Genomic DNA, 26,148 nt, shown 5'->3' with positions numbered 1-26,148 from the left:
TATGTATATACATGTGTGTGTACACACATACATATATTTTCTTTCATCATACCACTGCTACATATTATCTTTGCTCCTTTGCATGGCAATTCAGGACTGAAAACATCAAGTCGTTCAGCTCGCCTGGATCCGAGACCACACTTACAACCAACAACTTGATGTATTTTGGCGGGCTCGTCAACATCCCGAGCAATCGGTTCCCGTAAGTTTCAAGTTTATCCCCCCCCCCTCCCCCCCCCCCCAAAAAAAAAAGAAGAAGATTAAATCAATGTAGGATTTCATCATAGAGTGATGCACAGAATAAAACAGTCATTGATATACAGTCAGCCTTGCTTAGGTTGACCTCCCATAAGTCAAATAATTGCCTCAGTCAACGGTCTTTTTCAGCCCTCTTCTCTTTATATTCTATTGATTCTAATCCCTCATAAGTCAAATTTTCTTCAAGTCGTATCTTATTTTGTCAGTCCAAATAGATTCGACATAAGCAAGGTTGACTGTAATGATGTACATGTACGCGGAAAATTGAAGCATGTGACTCAGGGCGAGAGTGAGAGTGTGGAAAGGAAAAGCAATAAGTCAATGACCTTTTGAAGCCAGACCCCAGAGACTCGGGTTGGGTCCCACCTAAGTATATATCCCCCCATGGTTGATTTTTTTTTTTTTTAATGTTATAAACAACACTATTCATCCCAGACTTTATAGGTGTATAAAAATCAGCAACACCCACAAACAATAGCCCCCCTCCCCCATTAAACTAAAATAGAAATAAAAATTAAAAAATGATGATTACTGCATGTTACCCACTTTGATGGATCTCATTGCTACCCACTGTGCAGAATGAGGTTTGCCATTTTCAATACTGTGGGGTTTTCTGTGCCAATCAACACTCAGAGCACAGGAGGGGAGAAGAAAGTTTTGTGTAAAAGTCACTTTCTGAGATGACATGTCTTCCTCTTCCATGTTCCTCATCCCACTGTTCTTCTGAAGACTCAGAGTTTACGAGACGGATTGGTCCGGAGAAAAGTGCCTTATCAGTGATGATCGGTATTGAGGGAGAGAGTAGTATGTTCCATCCCAAGAATTCGAAGCACTTCCAGCTTCTTTTCAGATAGTACGAGGACTTGTCATACTGTAAAACAAGATATATTCACAGCATGAAGTTTTTTTGCAAATTGGGAGTCAACTGCCTCTTTTGCAGCATGAAGTTTTCACGAATTGTTACTGCCATTCAGCGCCTGAAGTGTAGGCAAGAACTTTCGTGTACGTTGTAATTTCACGAAATTCACAGAATTAAAAAACACAAACATTCCTTGTTTTACAGTGTCTCAGTGGATAAGATCGCAGAGTTTTAAACACAAGGTTCTTGGTTCAAGTGCCCTGGCTGAGACAATCATACCCTTGGGCAAGACACGTTATCCCCGTTGTCTAGTCCCGTGGAGGGGACTTAAAGTCTTTGCTATGGAGGTTGCTTGCTTCTAAGCATTCAATGCTCTCGTAGCAAACACGTAAAGCAAACTAGTGTCAGAAATGTTTTTTTTTAGAAATCTTATTTCATACCTTGAGGTTAGAGCATACTATATTTTCTACCAGTTGACAAAAACCAATCATACCTATGTGACCCTGCATCACAAAATCAACAAAAAGTCACCAGACATGGATTTTCAGTTAAGACCAGATTCAGAAAGAGCAGACTTTAAGCTTTAAAATGATGTATTACTCAATTCAAATGGACTATCCTAACCTATCCTACAGTGTAATATTGGAGAAAAAGCACACACTCTGGAAAAGTGTGAACTGAGAAAAGAGGCTCTGAAGTACAGAGTCTATTAAAGCGATTAATCTTTTACCAAGCTGTGCTAGCTGTGCGATCAATGGAGCATGCTTTATTAACACATTACGTAGATGAATAATACCAACTTTCAAAGCAGTAGCATTATCCTATCCAAAGTTATTAGAGTTGAAAGTGAAGAGTATGGACAGGGTTTTTAAGAAATGAAAAGGGTACTGTATAAGACACAAGTCATCACATTATTATGCCAAAAAACACAATTTCCAGTTCGTTTTGTGATCCCAAATCTTAACATAATGTAGAAGAAGACTTGCTCTTTCAGAAAATATAAAAATCTCAAGATTGGCTGGGTTGACCCATTTTACCTAATTTCAGCCCTCACACAAAATCAGTGCGTGCGGCTTTTTGTTCGTTCATATATCTAACTGATGTAACTGGTCAAAGTACCTTGAGAGTGACGTGTGACGTGCTTCTCTGTTGCTTTCAGGCAAGTGACGCGAGAGCGTTTCCGTGGCTGCCTCGACTCCATCGTCATCAGTGCGCAGAGCGTGGATCTGACCAGCCGGGAAGTCCAGACGGCAGGCTTCTTCCCTGCCTGCGTCAAGCAGGTAAGTCCTGGCGGTCGTAGGTCAGAGGGTCAAAGGTCAAAGGGAGCTGCTACTCCATATCTGTAGCCCTGGTCACCCCTGCCTTATTGAGATGAACAAAGGAGGAAAACAGTCTAGTCAGATGACAGAGAAGAGATTTTTGTTCATAAGCTCCCGTCTTATCCTCTGAAGGCCTGGGATATTGCCCCCAAAATGATCATCTCATTATTATTATATTGGCAAATTTATTTTCTTCACAAATTAGTGCAAGAGTGGGTAGTTATGCACATCATAACCTCCGCTAGCCTGCACGTGCAATTGCAACCAATATTACTTTTATGCTGAAGCATGGTAAACTCCAAATCTTTCCCACCTCATGCCCAATTTGAAGAAATAACTAGTATCCTTCTTTAGTTCATTTGATTTCACACCATTTCTTTAGTTGTTTACTCTCATTAAAGGGTGTGTACAGTTCTGGTCGAAGTGAGGATTTAGCTTTCAACGTTTCGCGAGATATTCAGAAACCACTCTACAGTGTCAAAGAGCATGCAGTTCTAAGGGGTATCAAAAGTTTATTTGATGAAAATCGGTTTTGAAATGGCTGAGATATCAAAAAACAAGGTGAAACAAAGAGATCCTAATAAAAGGGGTGGCCTGTCGCCTTTTATTATTATCATCACTTTTTTTGATATCTCGGCCATTTGAAAACCAATTTTCATCAAGTAAACGTTGAATCCTTCTTAAAATTACATGCTCTTTCATATTTCATAAGAGGTTTCTCATTATCTCACTTAGAAATGTTCAAAACATGAATCCCCATCTCAACCAGTACTGTACAGTCCCTTTAAGTGCTACAGTGTGTATGTAAGTGTTATTCATTATTATTATTATTGTTTTATCAAAATCGTAAATTGCTTGGTAGCTTGAATTGATCATTTATGTAAATTTATGAGTATGCGAGGGGGGGGGGGAATTTGTGACAAATTCCCAATTTTTCGGTTTGCATTTGTGCTATGACAGGATATCAGGGTCGTGTCATTTGCCGGCCCCATCGGTGGCTTCACCCAGCTGTTGGCCGGTGCAGCGGGCGTCGACCTGATGGCGGATGGGGACTTCCTCTTGCGATTCCGCACCGAGGAACCCAATGGTCTCATGCTCTTCACAGCCGACGCAAACAAGGTGTGTCCTGGTTTCTTGTGAAGTTTAGATTAGATGGTCCTGTAATGATTATGTGTGCCAGTGGAGGACCACTGGCATCTGCCAAGAGGTGTGGACAGTTTTCCCTGTCTGGACAGTTTCCACTGGGACAGTAGCCACTTGAATGGGCTCCTCTCAGAGAGTGGTCTTTGAGAATAGATACCCATCACTACCATAATCAACCATGGGAAATAATTGCATTATGTGAACCAGTGGAGGGCAACTGACATCCAGAGACCTGTTGCATAAAACCTTTTACCCTCGAAAACTTTTAACAGAGTGTCTACCTGTGTTAAATCAATGGCAGAATCATATTCACAAGAGTTTTTCTCAGTGAAAAGAGTTTTGCATATTAGGTTTCAGGTGTGCAAAGTTTTCTCTGGGTTAGAGTGATGCTGGACAGTTTCCACTTGTACAGTATCCACTGGGATAGGTTCTTGGACAGTAATCTCCAGGACAAGATGCCCATCAAGTTATTAATGGCTTCTGGGACAAGTTCCCTGTGCGATTATAAATCCTTTGACTAGTTCCCTTCGGGATTAGAACTTCTCTAAAATGTTCCCTGAAGGTCTATAAATCCTCTATCAAGTTCCCTGTTGGATTATAAATTCTTTAACAAGTTCCCTGAGGGATTATATCTTCTCTAAAAAGTTCCATGAAGGTTTTTAAATCCTCTAACAGTTACCTGCGGGATTATAAATCCTCTGACAAGTTTTTTTCTTGACAAGAAATTATTATTCAATGGGTTATACAATGTATGTCTTTGCATAGAGTGTAAGAGTGAGGAAACTGCCCCACACAATGAGACAGTATTTAAGGGGAAGAGGTTCAATCTCTTGGAACTGTTGTTAATTTGTCGAGGAAAAAAAAAAAATGGATCAAAGCAATTCACCTCCTTTCCTTTCTCACTTCTTACCGGAAGGACGCTTCCATCGCGTTGATGATTCGGAATGGTGCCGTGCTAGCCATCGCCCAGTACAACGGCGCGTCTACGGAGCTGCTCACGCCCCGAAGCGACTATGACGACGGAATGTGGCATACCATCAACCTCAAGCGCCCGTCAAAGAGATCCAACTCCAGGTATGATAGAATCTCCCTTTCCTGTTACTCTCACCCTCATAGCAACAAAACATTAACCCTTTTATTGTCAGCAACTTTGGCCAGTGGTTACAATGCTATGGGGTTTACACTGCCAAATTTGCACTTAAAACATGCAAAGGGTTAAGACAAAAAATAGAAAGAGAGAAACCTGTCAATATACTAATTAGAAGCTATGAGAACAGAATGCTGGATTCAGTTACTGTAGTTTCATTTTGCAGATATTAATGTACAGAGATTAAAAGTTGGCTAGAATTTGTGCAAATTGTGCAAACTTTGTGTTGTCCCCTCTCACATCTGTCTGTGTATTTAGCACTTGGAATGTCATAGTTACATGTAGGTTCATTTTGCATCCAGGGTAGTTCATACCTATCTCTATTTTTTGTATTGGATGCTTGCTCATATTTGCATTAGTGTCTGAAGTACTTGGTATGCATTTCTATCGTTTTAGATGTAAAAATGCTCTAACTCTCATGCTGTGATATTTTTTGAATATCTACGTACAGTTGTATCTATCTATAATGTATCTGTCTGAATATCTTTCTCCGTATCTATCTACCTATCTCTTCTTATTTATGTATTATTCATCTATCTCTCTATCTGTCTATCTACATGTATCTAATTGATAGACACATACTGTGCATATGTATTATGTGTACATGCTTTATCTGTATCTATAAACTGAATGACTAAACAAATTTTTGTAAGACGACCTTTACTTTTTATGTTGCCTGTTGCTGTGAGGCTTTTATTTGTCTTTTATTTCCCTTCTATTCCTGGAAACCTCATATACAATTTGTACAACCCATTTCTTGTCCTTCAGATACAAGAAGGTACTTTGCTGTGTTGAGCAAATTATTGGTACCTCTGTGAGTTTTCCTATATATGTATATTTCACCATGAGAAGTCGTCCATACTGTGATATTAATTTTGCTTGAATATTTTCATCGCCTTCATCACCCCTGTCTTGCTCTTTGATTCATCTCTATTATTTTGTAGCTGTCCTCTGTAGCCTCGCAATGTTAGATATTGTTTAGTTTTCTCTTTTCTGACTGTACAATGAATTGCCTTCTGCCTTCAATGTTTGCTAACTAGCCCAGCAAATTCCGCTGACAATCAGTAAGTAGTCTTGTTGCACACTTTGCTCCGTTTTAGCGTGGTTCGCCCTCCCCCCTTTTTTTCTTTATTGTCATTTTCTGATTTTGTTTAAGTCGTTATGTGCCATGGTGCAAACCCCTTTGTGCCACATTATTCTGAGATAGCAACATAGTCATGCTTTTGGGAAAACATTCTTATTTTTTAAATCTGTGTAATCTTTATTTATTTTTGTTACCCTGGACATGTAATGAGCAAAGTTGTAGAGAAAATCAAGCTTTGCTTTGATGTAAATGTAAATTGTACAACAAATATATGATTGCTTTTCTTTCAAATGACCAGTAGCTACATTATTGTATAAGAGGTATGACTTTTGCACACAAAACAGTGAGAGAAACTTAGAATTTAGTCGCAAATCTAGTAGAGAACATCACCTGATAGTCAATCACCACATAAAATACCAGCTGCATGTGGCCGGAGTGGAATCATGAGAAATGCTTTTGATAGTACTGTGACATTTGGCAATTTATCAGTCGATTTGGGCGGGGGTTGTGCGTTTGAGCCGAATATGCGAAGTTGGCGTGCCCTCGACTGAGTCGGGTGTGCAAACGTGGCACATAAAGATTTAAATTGAAGGTCCATAAATGGGTAGTTTGTAGAGATGTAGTAGGGCTGATGTAGGCAGCCTTACTCTGAGGTTGCACTTTCCTGCATGGAGTCACATCGTGTGATGGACTTTTTTCCCCCCATCAAGTTCCCTTTTTTTTCTTCCTCTACCTTTTTATGCACTCCTACACTCACCCATTTTAATGAGCACTTGGCACTTCGCACCAAGCTAGAAGAAGTAGAACCTTTTTTTTTTCCTTCTTCTTTTTTAGTATGCCTTGACTGGTTTATAAATATGCAATGGGAAGATGGAATGGGCATCTAGCAAGGCACTATGGGATAGTGTGTTTCAGATTTCCAGTTTGTGTAGGAGGGGAAAAACAAGTGAAGGTGCTTTGTATTGTGTAATTCTATACACCACATTGAAATTGACACTTACACATTTGTACACGGAGAAAAAAAAAAAATCACCAGAACGTAGCAAGAGAAGTTTCATCAGAATTGAACGGATATCCAGAAAGCTCTGGAAGTTTGACATATTTTCTGACATACAGAAATGCAGAGGTGTAAGTCCCTCCCTACACGTGTTTTTAGTGAATAGTGTTATCAATTCCAATCTCATAGTATGCAAATTGTTCAATGAGATTATGTCATCAGCTCGTGAGCATCCCATTGGTTTGTGCACAAAAAGTATAGAAATCATGTTCGTGGTCAATAATCTATTAGCGAAAACTCTGTCCCCTAAAGAAAAATCTGTGTTGCTAGGTCTTGCAACACATTAAAAAAAAAAAAAAAATTTGATGGGAAGACTCTGGTTTTTCTGTTTTGACTCATGACTGGAGCCCTATGATATGAGACATAATTTGAAGGTTTCTAATTATAAAAGAAAGACAGATTTCATGTATTCCATTTATATATATATATTTTTTTTTTAGAAGAAAATGAATTTGATGCCTTGATTAAAAAACAAAACAAAACAAAACTGATTATGGCCGTTGTGTTTCCTATTTTAGTGTTAGTTAAACATTACGTATTGGTTAAACATATTCAAATTTCAGTAAGGTTTCAGGCCAGCTGTCATGAGTTTGAGAGATATTTCCATATTGCATGCAAGATACAATGAAACCTGTTTACGAGGACCACCCGAAGATGACCGAAAGAGCCGCTGCGGCCATTGTAGACAGATGGCCTGTATAAACAGGTTATCACTGAAGAAGTCTTGTCTCTTTTCAAAGCTAATCAGAAGATCATTATTTTAAAGTATGCAGGGGTATATGCCCGTTACTTGTAAATGTGCATGTTATATACATGTTTAATGTGTGAGTGTGTGTGTGTGTGTGTGTGTGTGTGTGATGTTTTTGTGTTTTAACATTTTTGTTAGTGTGAATGTGGATGTGTGTATAGATACATGTACAAAATATTATGAAAAACCCACAGCTTGCATGGTGGGAATATTTTCTCTTGTGTTATCAACAACAGGAATGGGAAGTACAGTGTATGTTTGAGGGACAGTGTACAGTGTACCTTGATATTGCATTGGTTCATCCTTAAACCTGTATACTGTACGCCATTTATTTAGCGAGTCTAATTTTTCACGAATCGGGACTCCCCGACAATTTTGCGAGTGGTTAAATTGGTGATTATGGAGTACGGTACTGACCGAAAACATGTATGCATGCTCCTCACAGTCATGTTGGGATCACAGTTAATATTTTCATGTGTTTAAAATTTGCGAATTACACCCGACTTGCAAAATTTGCAGAAATAAAAACCTTGTAAAATATTTGGCGTTTACAATAATTATGTCGGCTGGTACTTGCACTGGCGTACTGGCGTCTGCACCTAGAGGCTGAACCAAAGTAGTCAAGGAAAGCATGGTAGTCTTATTGTATAATCTCCACAAAGTATTGCATGCTTCCGGGGTACAGAATACTCCTGTAGTTATGAGCACTCTGCACTCTGTATTTGCATGACATGCATACTTGCCAACTAGTAAGATTTTATCAGATTCAGTAAGATTTTTTACGTTAGAAATAGCAAAATCAGATTTTCTGTCAGAGAAATCAGATTTTAAAAAAATATTTAGATATACCTTTCATGTGTATTTTCTGAAGATTTGACCAAAAGTAAGATTTTTAACTTCAGTTTGCATATAAAATAAGATTTTTGCAATCCACGAGTAAGATATTTCATCTTGAAATGTTTGCAGGTATGGACATGGGCACCTTATGTACAAATTTATGCTACTGGGGTCTTGTTGTTTGAAAAGCTTTTGTGTTTATGACACAAGTAAATTGTATTAAACAATTCAACTTATGAGGCATCACTTTCAACCAATCAGAATTCAACTTTGTGAACTTGGCCTGTGAATGCTCGAAACAAGCAAATCCATGCAACAGGCTCCCGGCTGTAGCACCGTAGTTTGTACTGGTGTGGTGGTGTGATGTCAAGGGGAAATTCCAGACCAGTTAAAAAGTTAGTCTGAAAAGAAAGAGTGAAAATTTACAAGCGCAATAGTGAAAATCTGATTAAAATCTGATAAAGATTATAGGGAGGTTGTGAAATTGTGCATTTTAGCTAATTTTGATAAATTAAAGTTCTTGAATGGTCAGTATAAATAATTATTTATGCAAATAGTAGTAATTATCATCCCTTCACAACTTGCTGTAGCGTTTTGGACAGGAGAATCTTTTTCTTTTTTTCATTCAAATTAAGTCATATCCAAGTCTCAGATCCTATTGTGTCTAAGTGATCACTACATGTATATTAAAATATTTCAGTCAGAAGTATCATACATACAAAAATTTCACTTTAAGAGTGGAAGATGTAAATTTTCAGTTTATTGTACTCGATCAGTGGAAAATTTTGAAGGGATATTCATACCAACTGTTTGAGAACATTGATTTGTTGCAAAAATTAGTGAATCATAGAAATGTCATAACTCCCTTACTTTTAATCCAGTTTTGATCAAATTTTGAATGTTATGCTTGTAGACATGTACTCTTCCTTTCCAGACTAACTTTTAAGTGTTTTGGAATTTCCCTTTAAGGGCATGACATATCTGTGTTGTGGATGGACATGATCCCATGCAAGATTTGGAACAGTACGTCCGAACCTGACCCCCCCCCCCCCCCAAAAAAAAAAAAAAAAAAAAAAAAAAAGAAAGAAAAAAAAAGAGAACAAAAAAAAAGGGAAAAAAGAGATTGAATAAATGAAAATGAAAATTTGATAGAGTAAATTGATTGAAAAAAAAAAATGTTTGTGGTGAAATTAATGCTAGTAGTTATTGGATGTGTTTCTCTAGATCCCTTGAGAATGCTCTTTGTTTTTCCTTTACTAATAAACCATGAATTTGTACTGAGATGATGTCATATGACTTTTTGGGGTGCTTCATATGTTTGTCTGTTTGTTTTGTTTAGTTTTGTCTGTGTTGATGTGTGACTTTAAAAAAAAATTGCATTTGAATGGGGTTCATCTTTTCACATTGACAAGCGGTACCATGCCACATATGCCTGGATAAATTTTCTGCAAATACTTGGGACCAGTTTCTCTGTGATGTTGCTGTTTGTTTGTTTTTTGTGGTATCGTTAGTTTTCAGCAGTCATGCCCTTTTCTATCTTCAGTGAAGTTTGAGTTGATTTTTGCCTGGTTTTTCAACTTGCACAAGCCGCGGACTCGATTGAGCTATTGCAATCATGTTTTGTCCATTATCTCTTGTACAGCATGAGTACTGCATCAACAGAAAACGATTATAGATTTTTGTCTTCTTCTCGAATATGGATGGCTTGATTTTTCTCCAAACTTGGCAAGAATTACTCTTTAGGGGCAAGAGATACAATGTTGTTCAAACTGGTTTTGTATGGTTCCCGTTGGGGACCAGGGGTATAGCTCATATGCGGACCGGAGTGAGTGAAGCTCCCAGTCCTGTTATAGTACAATGTAAGAAATAAGAAATCAGTTGTTCCATGTTTTGTGCAGCCTTGCCAGGGACTAAACAAGTACCTTTTGTATGTGGAGTAGTTTGGATGAGATGGTTCGATGAGAGAGAGAGAGAAAAAAAAAAGGAACCTGTGACACTCACGACTGTGGCAGAGGTGGCACTATTGGAGCACGTGGTTTCCAAGTTTCCCCTTGAAAGCTTGAGATTTTACCCCCTCAGATTTACCCCGCAGATGATTTTTGTTTTCAGACTTTTGCATGTGAACGTCTGTAAATTGGGAACAGTTTCATAGTTTGTAGGGATTGGGTTGAGGAATAACAATGTTTTCAAATATTTGTAACAAATCACAATGAACAGAGATGATGACATACCAGGTTCACCATAAGAGTGCATGATTGGGTGCTCAAGGAAGCAGAGCAATAGAGAGTACATGTATGTATGAATTCTACACAGGTGAACTTGTCAAGCAAGTGGTATTGTAATGGAATTAAATTGCTACATTAGTGGAATATATGAGTCTCCTACAATATGTATGTTATCATTCTTGTCACCTTCGCCAAGGGGGGAGGTTATGTTTTCGTTATCGTTGGTTTATTTGTTAGTTAGTTAGTTAGTTAGTTAGTTTGTTAGATAGTTAGTTAGTTTGTTAGTTAGTTAGTTAGTTCGTTCGTTCGTTTGTCTGTGTGCAAAATAACTCAAAAAGTAGTCAATGGATTGAGATGAAACTTGCAGGAAAGATTTAGAATGACACAAGTAACAAACAATTAACTTTTGGTAGTGATCCGAGAATTTTGGGGGAATTTATGAAGGATTTTTGATATTTTGGCAGGTAGAGTCAATGAACTTGGGAGTTCAGGCTGCACATATTTGAGGTTTGCATGTGCGCACTAAAGTGCATGCTCTAGTTTCTGCCAGGGCGAGGCGCGCGGTGCAGCTGAGGGTTTATGACGTAACAAAGGCCTCTATATTGGGAAATCGGGCGGCTTTCAGCACACAATGCAGTACGTACATGTATGGGTGGAAATCACTGATCTCTGTGGAAGAACAAGATCAGTGCGGGTGGAAATGGCCTGCATGCTTGGCGGAGGTCTGCACTCTCAGAGTGCTTCTCTAGTTCAACCTGTTGTGTTTGGGGTTTTTCAGAGTATTGGTACTGCTCATGCCTCCATGACTGCAATAAATCCACAAGTCTATACATGGCACTATCAATTTGTGCACTACAGTACATGACATGAAATTGAAAGAATTGTCTGGAAAGCCTCTTTGTATCCATGAACGCATCTTCTATGCAGGCTCTCTCTGTCGGTTGACGACGGACCGGAAGTGCTCGAGAACTTTGGCAGCAGGCGTATGGTGACCGATGCGGAGCTGTACGTTGGTGGCGTGCCAGAGGGATACGACTTCGGTGCAATGACCCTCCCCCCGGGAGCTTCCACGGCGAGGTTTGTCGGCTGTCTGGCGGACGTGACCAGCAAGTTTGAGTGAGTACTCGAGGGTCGTGCCGGGAAGGGGTGGGGGGGGGACGGATTGATGCTTTTAAGGAAACCAAAACCCAAAGAGCAATGTGGATTGAATAAAAGCAGCAACATTAGTAGAACACAGCAGTGAAAGTTTGAGGAAAATGGGACAATCATTTCTGTTTGGGTTTGGGTTTCCTTTAAAGGCATTGTTGCAAGTTTGGGAAATCTGAGCGGTGTGATTCAACATTCCACCCTTGTCTCTGAAATGGTGTCAAAATGAATTTACTATAAGCTTTGGATCGAATGCGACACAAGCACAAAGAAAATAACAATCAAAGTCACTGTGTGATTGCATTTTACCCTACCCATATTGTAAAACGAGGAATGTTCGCCTGCATTTTAATTGCATGAATTTCGCGAGAGCCAAGATTTATGAAATTAAAATGCACATCAAAGTTCTTGTCTATACTATACGCATTGAATCTTAGAGGCAACTCACGAAAATTTCATGCTGCGAAAATATTGTTTACAGTACCCCTATAGACATCAGAATCAGACAAAAGGAGTTTATTGTTACAGTGATACTGTATTTGTACATATTTGATGTCTCCATGAAGATGGCATAATTTTCAGAAATTTTTGTGTGCTTCCCTTTTTGGAACATTTGTACATCCATGCACACCTCCCAACCATTCTCAATTTGGAGGAAAGAATCTGAATTTTCGCCCTATCCAAGCTCTTGTTTTAACAGGAGTTTCCTGTTTTTCTTAATAAGCTTATGACGCACTCTGATGGGAAATGCTTTTTCTTGCCTACTACTTAGCCAAATCATCCCCATTTTGCAGGTCGGAGGTCAGATCAATGTGAATATGATTCATTCATATGCATATTCATCATGCATATCAGTTACCGTGCAAACTCCCGCACACTGTCCATAACAGTTTGCTGTGTTTAATAAGAGTGTTGAAGAAAGATTGAAATGCCACTCAATGCTAAAATTTATTATCAAAGGAAATCCAAACCCAAAGAGAATTGTGAATTGAGTGAAGGCAGAAACATTAGCAGCACATATCAGTGACAGTTTGGGGAAAATGGGACAGTTGATGCAAAAGTTCTGAATTTTTATAGTTTTGGTGTCGCAGCCGCTGGATTAGGAGACTACTAGAGGATATAGCATCATTTTTGGACAGCAATATAAAGAAAATATCAAGGGAATTCCACAAAAATATATTTTTCATGAAAATTACACATTCTATCAACTTGATACTGACAGAGTTAATGGTAGCAATTTTCCCCCTGCTTTCTGAAAGCAGTTACATGTAGTCGAGTACTCTTTCATTATGCTAGAAAAATGCATTTTTTGTGGAATTTTCTTAATATTATTGCCCACACAATCCACGTCATACCCTCTAGTAGTCTCCTCATCCAGCACTTCCAACACCAAAACTTTAAGAATTCAAAACTTTTGCATCAATTGCCTGAGTTTCCTCTAACTTTCACTGATGTGTTCTGCTAATGTTGTTGCTTTCACTCAATCCACATTAATTACTCTTTGTGTTTGGGTTTCCTTTAAAAACAAAATACAGCTGTAAAGTAAGCCGAGAAAAAGTTTCAGTAAAATAAGAAAAAATATTGTTACAATATGGACACAGTCATTGATGACTGTTAAATTTACCTCGTCATGATGTCATGATGCCATTGGCTGAAAAAGACTTGTTGACATGCACGCAAATTGATACAGAGGTACTGCCCAATAACCAGTGACAGTTCTGACACCCTTATAACAGTGGGTAATCGAATCCCACCCAAGTATGTATGCCCATGGCTCTTTATCATGGGTGGGCAATAAAAAGCAAACAACTTGACACAAAAGTTATTGATTTGACTAACATTGTCATACTGCATTTCAGTTTTGATGGGGCCATGCTAATATCTCAGAAAATACATGTACTGTATGTACAATATGTATATCCAGAACACAAATCAAACATTCCATAAATGTTGAGCATATCATAAATGTAGATCATTTATAGAATACTGAATGCTTGAAATAATAGGCGAAAAGATTCTTTTTAGCATTGTGTGAATGAACAAGTTATCAGTTTGCTTTAGAATGCCATTTGAAACTAATTGATTCTTTTTTAATCATTCTTACATCATACATTCAACCAGGAAAATCACCTTCGCCGATCGTTTATCTGACCTGAATGCCTTCTATGGCTTCTGCGACTTGACTCTGTCGAGCAACGCAACAATCCCGATAGTCCAGCCCCCGTCTGCCACCACTGAAGCCATGACGTCCACCCCATCCACGACCCGGGAGACTCCTCCAATGGACCGCCCTTGCGCCCTCTCGCGGGATCCCGATCTCGACTCGTTGGACCCGTCCAACAATGATGCCGTGCAGTTCGGCATCTTGCAACACAGTCGTCAGGAATTCCCCACGCTGGGCAGAGAGTATCGATCAACGTGAGTCATATTATTTCGGGCGTCTGGGACACTGGGTGTAAAGTTTGGTTGTCCCTTTTTGCAACCCTGAAAATCAGATTCCTTTCGTAAGCAGGTATGTTGTAGAGATAGGTGATTTTGACCTTTCCTCGGTAAATAAAACAGAAATTCTTTATTATGGAGGGAAAAAATGATACTATAGTTTTCCATCAAATGCTCGTACCCCCAAAAACTCATTTTTATTTTCAGAACTCTTAACCATAAGATTTCACACACAATGTTTGGAGACATTACTTACACAAATAACGCAAGCTGAATGATTCTCTGTAAATTATTTGCATTCCTTAATACAAATTGCGCTCTATACCATAATATAAGGTGGGAAATAATCTTCCTCTTAAAAAGAATTTGTCACTGTGGTTTTTAATAACAAATTCAACCACTTGTGAAATCGTCTTATGATTCCCATATTGTCAAATATTTTACTCCCATAATGTATGGCGCGTTCAGTATTCAATCTAATTACCGAGTTGCATGCACTTTTTTTTTTTAATTCAATTTCATTCTGTAGCTGAAGGCTGGGGGACCTTGAAAATGAACATTCTAGTAAAGCCAGTTTTTCAGAATCTAACAGATCGTAATCATCATCATCATATCAATTTGTTCATTGTTGCTGTCTGTATTTTTTGTGATTTGATTTGTTTGGTTCTCCCCACCACGCCCCAGCCAAAACATCTCGGTGTCCGTGCGCACGGGGGCTCGCAATGGGCTGATGTACTATGGCACCAGCAATAACATGATCGACATGCTGGCCTTGTACCTGGAGGACGGCATCCCCGTGATGGTCTTCAACCTCGGCAGCGGGAACCTCGAGCTCCGCCCCGCAGACGGGAGAACCATCAACGACGCCCAATGGCACACGGTACATTCAACTCTCTTTACCTTTTTTTTTTTTTTGGGAGGGGGAAGGGGGCACCATGCTCTTGCAAAAAGCCGTCAAATCCTGGAACAATTTTGCTGTAGTTATTAATCACTTTGTCCTCCTGAATATGACTGTAACTACATAATTCTATATCAAAGAAAAAAAATAGGATGAAATTAGATCAAGACATTGTATCTGCACAAAATCAGATGAGACAAAAAAAAAAAAAATGATTTAAAGATTTACCGATATTGAAGACAGCAACAGTGAAATTAGTCAGCTACAAATGAAGCCATTTTGAGGCTCTTGGACGATTCTGCCTTTGATATAAACCCAAGGTAAGTAACCTACCTCAACAGGGCGAAATTGAAGGAGAAATTTTTCTTCTATACCTAATGAAATATCTGCAATGAATAGGAAAAAGTTATAATGAACAGGAAAAAGTTGTGATGGACAGATAGAACATCGAAAACAAAGAAATGGTGGCTTCTAGCACTCGATAAAGTTAGAAAGGATTACCAGGCTATGTCAAAAACAGGAACAAATAAATCTTCAGTATGGGGCACACAGCTAGAGTGGGAGATTTTGTGAAAGTAGTCTGTGAGTGGAAGATCCCCTGCTTAAATCAGGAGAGTTCAGTTGGGAGTCTCTCACACAGTAGTAGAAGTTTCTTAAAAACTGGACCTTCACTAGGATAGATATGAAATAAATGTCCTATCACCCTATGAAGAAAAAAAAAAACACCGACAGCAAACAAAAACAAAATTTGAGTTTTGTTTTGTTTTTGTTGTTGTTGAGGAAAGCTGTATTTGAGAATATGGTCTTTGAGTTGTACATGAATGTAACAGGTCTGTTTTGAATTCTTCTTCAGTGTGTAGGTCAAACGGGGATATCGTCGCTGGGGCGACAAGACCTCTTATCTACAAAATGTCAAACGTTCAGGAGAGCAAACAATAAAATAGAATAAAAATAAACATGGCAGCCAAAGCACTATATCAAAAGGGATAACCTTTCGTTTGGCATGCTGTAGTGGCTTCATTTTTGGGGTCAGACAGCCAGAATTTGGACAGGACATAATTTGACTTACTATGTGACCATTAATCCAAAAAAAAGTCATTCTCACCAACAAATTGAGATACAAGCCTTTGTCACCCACGTGATGATAGACAAAACTCCATGGCAACCGCTATGAACGAATTATCACGGCATTATTGATTGATGATTTGAGGGTGTTCAAAAAAGAAATAGTTTGCGGAGCATTTTTCTTCAGGCTGTTAGGTTTGTACATGAAATGAAAAAAAGATTGAAAAGTCCAAATTTCCCCTGTGCCTATTCAGGTACACCTTTGCCCCGGCCCATTACAGTTATAATCTCCTCTTCTCGTCTGACCTAATTTTGAAGAAAAAAAAATTTATGATACTTGTATGTCTCTCTCGCAGATCCGCACCTACCGGAGCAGACGCAACGGTGAGCTGTACATTGATGGGGAGCTGGTCCAGTCGGGAGAGAGCAGAACCGGTGCCACCAGTTTGACCACGCACACAAATTTCTTCTGGGGCGGCTTGGATCCGAGCTTGACAGTCGGTGACAGCGATATTCCTGTAAGTAGGAAGCGGCATGATTGTTTTCGTTTTGTCATTAATGCATAGCAGCTTCTCCAGTTTCACGGTATGCACTGTATGCATTGAATGCAAGTTACGATTCGTGAAGATCTCATGGCGCAAAAATATCATGCTTTACATACATTATACTAATAGGCGTGGTCCATAGAAAGTGCGTTTCCTCATCACGAATAACATTTTCTTCTCCCCCTTGTGCAATGCGTGTGCAGTCGGCCAGCCAGTTCAGCTTGCTTGGTTGCATGAAGGACCTGGCCAATAATGGGGTTCCGTTCACCAACCCGATCGACGACTACGAGACCTCCGAGTGTGGCCTGATCATCGAACCCGGGGCCTACTTTGGACCGTTTGAGGGTTACGTGGTTGCCGGTACGTAGCTGTTATAATTGTTTTGTTTGTTTGTTTTTATTCAAATTCAGCACAATTAGATTTATCCAGATGACAGGACGACAGTTTCAATTTTGAACTCTTGGCGTTTGTGCAGTCGGTACTTCTACTGCTGTGCTTTGCCCTTTTCTGTGAAAGAGAAGAAGAGAAGTACTGTTGTGTAGCGGTGTTTAGCTACTTGGGATCGGTATGCTCATTGATTGATATGGAGGTACCAAGTCCAGATATGTATAAATAAGAAGACGCAAGAGAAACATATGCTCAGGAGACTGGATTTGTCTTTCAGAGTCTAAGTTTATAACTCAAGACTCCCAAAGTTTACAAGTGCAAGTCGCCTTCACAATAATATCGGAGAGCAATCCGAAGGTGGCATGTTCCCATGGTGGATGTTGAATCAGGACTCTATATAAGTCTTTTTCAAGACATGATCCAATTCTCCTCATACTGTACATTTAGTCACGAGGATTACACATTGGTTACTGGTAACTGTTACGCTGTTGTAACACACTATGAATGGGTGAATGGGTGTGTTAAAGAGGGGTTTTAATTGGGCAAAGCTTTGGTTAATCATTATAGGAACAAAAGGCGGGATTAGTTCTATATCAAAGGAGGTGGTATTCTTGGTTTTGGGTTCAACAACAATTCTAAGTAATCAATGGGGAAAGGGCAGGATGTCTAGGTTTGGCTTAGCCTGGTCATAAATTAGATGGGACTAGATGTACTCAAGGGATGATGAAGGTCGATGACTCACTGGATGAGGTGGAGAGTATTGGTAGGGGTCATTGACTGGTGGAGGTGAACAGGTGGTGTATATCCAGTCATCATTGTGGAATGGGAGTGGGTAGTGATGACTATGTGTATCATGACACAACAGTACGCACCCGTTTCTGGTACTGTAGTGCCGGTCATTCCAGGCAACTTTTATCTTGTGCACTGCATGGATATAAATGGCTCACTGCCCGTTGGTAACATGTAACAGTGAAGATTTTGCACAGACATTACAAAGTGACGACAGTGATGTCAGGAAATGTTTGACTTTGCACTTCATTTCAATTAATTTACCCTTGTGTTAAAAGATAATTATTTTATAATTCGCTGTTTTTGTTGTAATGGGAATTTAGTAGGCGCCTAATGTTGTAATTAGTAACTGTTAAGTGACATTCATCCATAGGCCTACATGGGTACACGCATCCCTGCACGGGTTTACATCTACTACATGCTATAATAGTAATAATAACACATTACATTTGTAATGCGCTTAATACAATGTTTCTAAGCGCAAAAGGAAAAGATGAAAGGAAAAAGAAAACACAAAAGATAACAGACAGGTCAAAACACAAGTAGGAATAACATGACATAAATCAGTGTGTACCAGGAAATACTAGGTTGGCCATTTTGGCTCCCCCTCGACGTTTCGCGTGATTATTCCACAATGCATGATGCTCTCGCCGCAACATTTTATGACTTTTTTCTTTCAAGTATCGCGCAACTTTTGAGACCAAATTTGTTGCTCCCGGGCATAGACTTTTGAAGCCACGCTCCTTTGAAAAAAATTTGTCGACCCCAAAATTGCTCAAAAACATGATTTTTTGTACAATCCAATGTGAATTGTGTTTTTGCAATTAATTCATATAAAAATAAATATTTTTACTTTCAATGGCTGATAATGACTTATCTTAACGTGATTATGCTTTAAATTGTGTTTTTGCAATTAATTCATATAAAAATAAATATTTTTACTTTCAATGGCTGATAATGACTTATCTTAACGTGATTATGCTTTAAAAAGTTTCTGCAACAAATTTTGACGGAAAAAACAACAAAAACAAAAAGTAAAAAACAAAGAAATGCATAAGAAATTCAATAAACAATAAAATACATAAGAAGTTATTATGAAGCCAAATATTTGCTTCAATATTATTGTTGAGGATATTGAAAAGAATATGTTCACCAAAAATGAGAAGTCTTGGAGCTTTATTTCTTATATTATCAAAAAATACATAAATTAGAATTTTAAAAATCTAACTATACAGTCTTGTAGATTACATTGGCCTCTACCGTAGTGTGCAAATTTTAATTTCGCGCGATCCACGACCGAGATCTGAAGGGGGAGGGGCGGCAAAAGCCCCCCCCCCCCCAAGTGGTTTCAAGTCCCTCAAAAACCCGGTGGGATTAGGGTTAAAGGGCTCTTGAGTGGCCACTATAGACATGTCATACTGTATGTCAGACTCTTCGTGTGTACAACAATCTTTCCTCCTTCCTCGTTCCTCGTTCTCGCAGAAACGGGATTCAACGTCAATGTCGAGCTGGAGGTACAGATGTCCATCAAGCCACGGGTCAAGAACGGCGTCATCTTCTCGGTGACCAAACCCGCCATGGACTTTGCTTCGCTGGAGCTGAGTGAAGGCACGGTGAGTCTGCAGCATGTTCCCTACTTACAGCTGTGTCCCAACACATGGTCAGCACCACTTTTTAAAAGTGTGTGGGGAGGGGGGCCCAGTTTATATTTTTGCTGGCCACTTCTGGGTTTCATCAGCTAACCCCCCCCCCCCCCCCCCAAAAAAAAAAGCCTTCAGCGCTACTTCTGCTGCCATGTCCGGGTTTCCTTAATTTAAAAACGGTCTTCTGTGCACCTTTCTAGTGCCACTTCCAGGGTAAAAAAAAGTGGGGGCCCAAAGTGTGTTTTCCCATATCTTGTGCAAAAAAAAGAAAAATAAGAGTAGGGGGAGGGGCCCTGGTTTCGTCGGCCCTGCAACACAGTGACACGTGAATGCCACGTAGGGCCCTGTAGATGGGTACATGGCATCTCATTTGCTTATAGACTAGATGGCAACCTTGCGATGACTTGGGCTTTGCTGGTCGTAGAGATGTCGCCTGAGACTAGCTTGGTCTCCAGGGAGGCCCAAGAGAATCAAACACTTTCGGCATCTCTTTGAATTCTGGGCGAATTAGATGTTACCTTGTGTGGAAATGTCTCGGACGTCACCCTGGAGTCGCCTTTTTAGTGAGAGCACAATCCACTTTTTGATTTTTAATAGAGTTCCTCGAGTTGCAGCAACTGATCAGTAGCAGCAGTTACAGCAAAGTCTTCTTCTCCAGTTCAATAGATGAAGCGATCAAAATCTTCCGTGCGAGATCTGCTTGCGTTGTTACTACCAGCTTAAAGGAGACTGTACTAAGAATATATCTCGCATTCAGTAACTGAAAATCACTAATTGTTTCCAAATGTTGGCTGACAATATGTGCCATTAATCTTGCAATTGTACTTCATCTCCTTGCCGTGCTGAGCTTAATGGGTGGTGATTTGGCTTAGTAGGGGGCTTGTCTGACACCCATTTCAAATGACCCGGGTGACAGTGTCAATGACTGTATAGCTATTAAAGCAATGTTGCGTGTACAGTGCACTCCTGTTATAATGAACACGGTTGTAACAGAATTCCGGTTACAGCGAAATGAAAATTTAGGCCACAACATTATGAGCTCTTATGTATTTTTATTGTTTATTTGTTCGCATAGAACAAAATTTTGATATAACGAAAGAAAACTGCTGGTCCCGAGGACCTTGTTATAACGGGAATCCACTGTAATCATACAATCCCCTCTTGTGAGAGGTAAAACACTCTGTCCTTAGGATAAGACAGTGAGTGGAGGTCCTGTGTGTGAGTTTGTCATGATTCATGCGCATAAAAGATCCCACTTTATGCATTCATTTCAAAGAGCAAGGTGCTAACCCAGTGAAGTGGTCTACCTACATGTACCTACCCACGCATAAAAAAGGGCAAATGTTACCCTGCACCTCAAAACGAACAAAAAGTCGCCAGACATGGATTTTCAGTTAAGGGCAGATTCTGAAAGAGCAGACTCTAAGCTTTAAAATGATGTATAACTCAATACAAATGGACTCCCCTAACCCACCTAAATACTGGAATGAAAGCAAACACTCTGGAAAAGTGTGAACTGAGAAAAGAGGCCCTGAAGTACACAGCCTATTCAAGCTCTTAATCTTAACCAAACCGTGCTAGTTGTGCCTTGAAAGGGACAAAACACAGGATGTAAACCACCGGAGCAACAACAATGAAGGGATTATCAAATTAAGCTGAAATTGAGTATGTTCTATCAACACATTATGTTCATTATTAATGCCAACTTTCAAAGCAGTAGCTTTATCCTTTCCAAATTTATTAGACTCGAAAGTAAAGAGTGTGCAAAGGAATTCAAGACATGAAAATGGGCCTCTAAGACAAGCCTGATCATTCTACTCTTCCCCCAAAAAGGGTTGTAGAAAAACTTCTACAAACACACTTTCCCATTCACGTTATGAATTCAAACTGAAGAATAATATAGAAGAAGGAAAGCTCTTTTAGAGAGTATGAAAAACTCAAGATTGATTTTGTTGAACCATTTGACCTTTTTTGAGTCCTCACTTAAAATCAAGTGGTGCAACTTTTTATTTGTTTTGTGGTGCACGGTCACAAATGATGCTGCAATGATGCTGAGCCAGCAGACGGTATCAACCAGGCACGTTGTGCCATATTGAGGAGAACAAGAATACTGGGCTTGCCATTAATATCATCATGATATTCTTTACATATCTTTTGATAATGTCCTTTTGTTTTTCCTACCCCTCATCCTTGCAGCTTGTGTTTAGGGTGGAAAACGGTGCCGGCGTCATCGAAGCCACCTACGCACCGCCCGAGGGCAACGCGTTCCTCTGCGATGGAAACTGGCATGACATCTTGGGTGAGAGCATGTCCCTCTCCTTTCTAGATCATTTTTTCTTCTCATTTTTACGCTCGCTGAGTGAGATCCTAGAGAAAAGATGATAGATGGCAGAGTCTGCCAGAGTCTCAATCTGTACAACTTTCTCAAATATGCACGCACCCAGCCCCCTCGTTATTTAGTATTTTTATCAAAGGGCAGACTTTACTTGTGATCATTTAAATCTATGAGTAAGAGAGTAGGTGTGAGTGACTGTTTTTAAATGCCTCTAAACCTTCAGTGACCAAAGACATTTCAAGTAATGAAAAAAAAAAAAATATGACGACTCACAGCAGCAGCTATGGGTGTATTATAATTTAGATATATGAACTAGGGTCTAAATGTATGGATAATCTTGCAAATGAAAGTATTTCTGTCCTTGTTACAAGTTGTATAGATGTCTCCCCAAAACATACAATGTATGCTCATATACTCAATATACTCATATTTTCATATGTATTATTTCTTCATATCCATCATCCATGGGCTGATGTGGCGGGATGGATAAGAGTTTGGACTATATATAACACGGATGTTTTTGTTGAGAGTACCCCCGTCCACAGTGGTTGTACCCCTCGGCAAGGCACTTTTTCCTCCTCAACTTAGTCCCTTCGGTGGATGGTCCCACAGTTGCCTGCTTTTAGGTAGTCAGTGCTTCAATCAATCAATCAAAATCAAATCATTCAAATCATTCAAATTTCTCTTTTTTTGTTTGTCTAGTCACCAAAAATGGAGCAACACTCCAAATCACCGTGGATGGAGATGCTGGAGAGGAAGTTCAGGGACCGTCGGGGGCCTCAGCTGCCAACACCAATGATAATCTCTACTTTGGCGGTATTCCAGGTAGAGTGACAACCCTTTCTCCTTCTTTGTATCCTCATCCTCCTCTTTGTCGTCCTCCTCTTCCTCTTCCTCCTCCCTGTCCTCTTCCTCCTCTTCCTCCTCCTCCTACTTCTCCTCCTCTTCCCCTCTTCTTCCTCTTCCTCTTCCCCTTCTTCCTCCTCTTCCTCTTCTTCCTGCTCTTTCTCCTCCTCCTCCTTCTCCTCCTCTTCCCCTCTTCTTCCTCTTCCTCCTCCCCCTCTTCCTCCTCCTCTTCCCCCTCCTCCTCCTCCCCCTCCTCTTCCCCCTCTCCTCCTCCTCCCCCTCCTCTTCCCTCTCCTCTTCCTCTTTCTTCTTTTCTTCCTCCTCTCCATCTTCCTCCTCCTCCTCTTCGTCCTCCTCCACCCGCGTCCACTCTTATTACTAGTACTCTAACTACAACTTCTTCTAAAGCAGCAGCTAGTGCCACTACTGTAAATATTACTACCACTTCTAATGCTACTACTTTCTACTGCTTCTTCTTTTTGTTCTCCTTGTCCTTTCTTTCCTTCTTCTCCTCTTCCTCTAGATCTGCTTCTTGACTTTTCATCCTTCCATTTCATCTTCCTTCCCTTTCTACTGCAAGGCATTTTTTTTTTTTCATTGAACTTCACTTATTTATGACTTTTGGGAACAAGAGTACATGTATGTATGTCTATGCTTGTTTAGATACCTCCCAAAGGTATTTATTTACTTTGATAGTCATGTGAGTTTGGCAGCACGCAAATTAGAGGAAATTTTGCATCAGAAATGTTCCACTATTTCAGTCACATGACCAATCCACCATCTCTTTGCAGGCACTGCCTCTGAAGCCTGTGGTTTTTGTGATGTAAATGTGTGCATTGTTATGTTAAAATCACTAGCTGTCTGATGGCGTGCTTATTCTTCTTTACACATACAAATACACATACAAATTGTACCAGTCCCCCAGACTTTGAGAAGCTAAAGATCGAGAAATTTGGCTGCCAGATTGAATGGACGAGCAAACTTCGCTTAGAATTTTGCGATCCTAAACTTTGCGATTTTTTGCCAGTGGAGCCGTAGCTACTGTGAGTTGAGATTAAATTGCAAGTGAGGGTGATAAAAGGATGGTATAGAACTCGCATAATTTCACACACAGCTGACCGTGGATGGAACAGGGAAGCTAGGTGTGAAGATTTGACCATGTACTCTTCGCAGCCTACTTATGCCTTTTTTCTTCTCATTATTTTCCAGACGCGGAGAAGGCCATTCACCGTGGCATCACCGTCACCGATCACTACGTCGGCTGCATGCGCGACATCATGGTCAACTTCAACCTCATCGACCTGGACCTAGGGGACTTCGGCGGCGATGTTGACACGCGCTCTTGCTTCACCAACTAAATGAGCGCTACGACAGATGTCTGGAAAATGACCGCTACTCCTAAACTATGTACCAAAACTTTACTAAAGAGAGGTTGTGTGTTTGTTATATGAATAACTGCATCACAAAATGAGTGAAAAAAGATGCAATGGCAAAGAAATTTGTTTGAAACATATCTGTTCTTTATATTAAACTCAGTCCACACCTAACTGATAAATTTGAAGGGTTTGTAGAAGAGATTTGTCCTTTCTACTTTTATTCAGCAACAAAATTGTGATGATTTACGTCATCTGTTTTAATCACCATCATTTTTATCATGTACATGTATGGAAATTTGCAAATGGACCCAGACTTCATGCTGGCATTTGCGCATGATTGGCAACTACTGTTTTCTCAAGATATTTTAACATCCAACAACTCACAAACTGCCATCAGGACTGGTATTGTATCCATGGCTGCTTATTTTCACTATGGTGCTATATTTCTTAAACTCATGAATTATGTGAGATTTGGCTATGCAAACCAAATGTGTTATAGTGGTTGTCTGTATGTATTACACAAATGTGGGGGAGAGTTCTATTTTTGTACAGCCTTGTTGACTGACATAAAGACAACATTTGTTGTTGTTGTTAATGTCTCCACCCTGAATGGTACAGTGAGGCATCATTTTAGCTGTGGCTGAATCATGGTATGATTATTCATTCCACCGAAAGAAAAAACTGTGGTAAAATTTGGTCTATAATTTAGGAGTATCAAAATGACAATGAATCGTGGAAATCTCTGAACATACATCATAATCAATGTTTGTTTGGGACTTTTTGAAATTTTAAGCTCCATGGCATCAGTAGGTAGCATATTTTCCTCTTCTTCCGGTAACACAGTAGTATGAATATATATTTTGTAGTAGTTTGGAAGTCCTCTTTAACCTCTGCTTGCCTGCTACACAAAGTGTTGGCAATTACTGCTTCTCCATTATGCTCCATGGTAATTGAGGCATTCTGGTGACACAGTCATGCAACATCCAGTTTTCGATGTGCCCAGAGTAGCAGGCAAGGAGGGGGGTAGAGATGGGCGCCACGCCCATGAATTGTGGTAAAATTTACGTGTGCCAATCAGTGGTTTGCGTGTTGAGACATCAACTTTACACTCGTCTCTCTGTTCACACGTGTTTTGCCGCAAAACTTCTCTTTGTGCTTTTTCAAACACTCACACTAACCGCTTCTATTAATGTTTTTTACTCTTGTTTGTTTTTATTCCTGTTTCAAAGTGACACTGTAACATGGATTCTGGCTGAAGACACTCACAAAAAAACATTAGTCAAGTTATTCCTGAAGTCTTCCTCATATACAGAACAAGGCGTCAGTGTCTTTCATTTCTTTTTGATATCAGAGATCTCTTTTATGCCTCACAAAAAGCCAGTTGCCTTCACCAAGTGCTCTCTAACATTTGAACACATTACATAACCTGCATCTTCTGCACATAATGTGTACATGTGATCTGACACACCGTACTTGGCCTTAGTCCGCCACCTTAACTCGTCTTCTTGCCAGAAGCATGTTCAGACCAGTCCACTTTTCCCTTTCCGCTCGATAGGTTCCTGTTTTAGAAATATCCTGTCTGTTTACTCCTTATGAAGAAGCAAAAAAAAAAATACTAACAAGGGTTTTGCTTGCACACAAATATATGCACATATAAATTCTCTCTCTCACACACACACACTTGCATTCACACTTCTGTGTTCAAAAAGTGTTACACCCTCTGAGAACTGATTGTTCATTCCAAGGACTATCTCACTCTTTTTTAACCCTAACTAGGCCGGGCTATTTAGGAAGATCATAGAGCCGGGGGGGGGGGGGGGGGGGGGGGGGGGGGGGGGGGGGGCGGGGGGCCTCCCAGGCCCCCCCTCCAGATCTCGGCCGTCGACCGCGCGATCGCGACGAAAATTGGCACACACATTGCCTATGATGTAATCTAAAGTACCATGAAGTTAAATTTGGAAAAAATCTATCATTTATGCTAAATTATGCTAATTTATGCGTG

At 39.9% G+C, this 26,148-nt stretch overlaps 1 protein-coding gene across 1 annotated transcript in view; it reads left to right on the top strand.

Annotated features, from left to right (window-relative positions):
* Positions 1–25,912, top strand: part of LOC140234188 (laminin subunit alpha-5-like) — a 128,540-nt gene extending 102,628 nt beyond the window's left edge. Inside the window, exons 65-77 of the mRNA XM_072314256.1 lie at positions 95–202; positions 2,277–2,397; positions 3,397–3,555; positions 4,496–4,653; positions 11,605–11,793; positions 13,945–14,241; positions 14,947–15,142; positions 16,582–16,743; positions 16,974–17,130; positions 19,429–19,559; positions 21,786–21,888; positions 22,627–22,749; positions 23,980–25,912. Of these exons, the coding sequence (XP_072170357.1) occupies positions 95–202; positions 2,277–2,397; positions 3,397–3,555; positions 4,496–4,653; positions 11,605–11,793; positions 13,945–14,241; positions 14,947–15,142; positions 16,582–16,743; positions 16,974–17,130; positions 19,429–19,559; positions 21,786–21,888; positions 22,627–22,749; positions 23,980–24,128 (2,053 nt within the window). The 3' untranslated portion in view covers positions 24,129–25,912. The remainder of the gene's footprint in view (positions 1–94; positions 203–2,276; positions 2,398–3,396; positions 3,556–4,495; positions 4,654–11,604; positions 11,794–13,944; positions 14,242–14,946; positions 15,143–16,581; positions 16,744–16,973; positions 17,131–19,428; positions 19,560–21,785; positions 21,889–22,626; positions 22,750–23,979) is intronic.
* Positions 25,913–26,148: the final 236 nt, after the last annotated feature.

Source organism: Diadema setosum, chromosome 10 (genome assembly GCF_964275005.1).
Source record: "Diadema setosum chromosome 10, eeDiaSeto1, whole genome shotgun sequence".
Lineage (NCBI taxonomy): Eukaryota > Metazoa > Echinodermata > Echinoidea > Diadematoida > Diadematidae > Diadema > Diadema setosum.
This window is presented reverse-complemented; position numbering and strand designations above follow the sequence as displayed.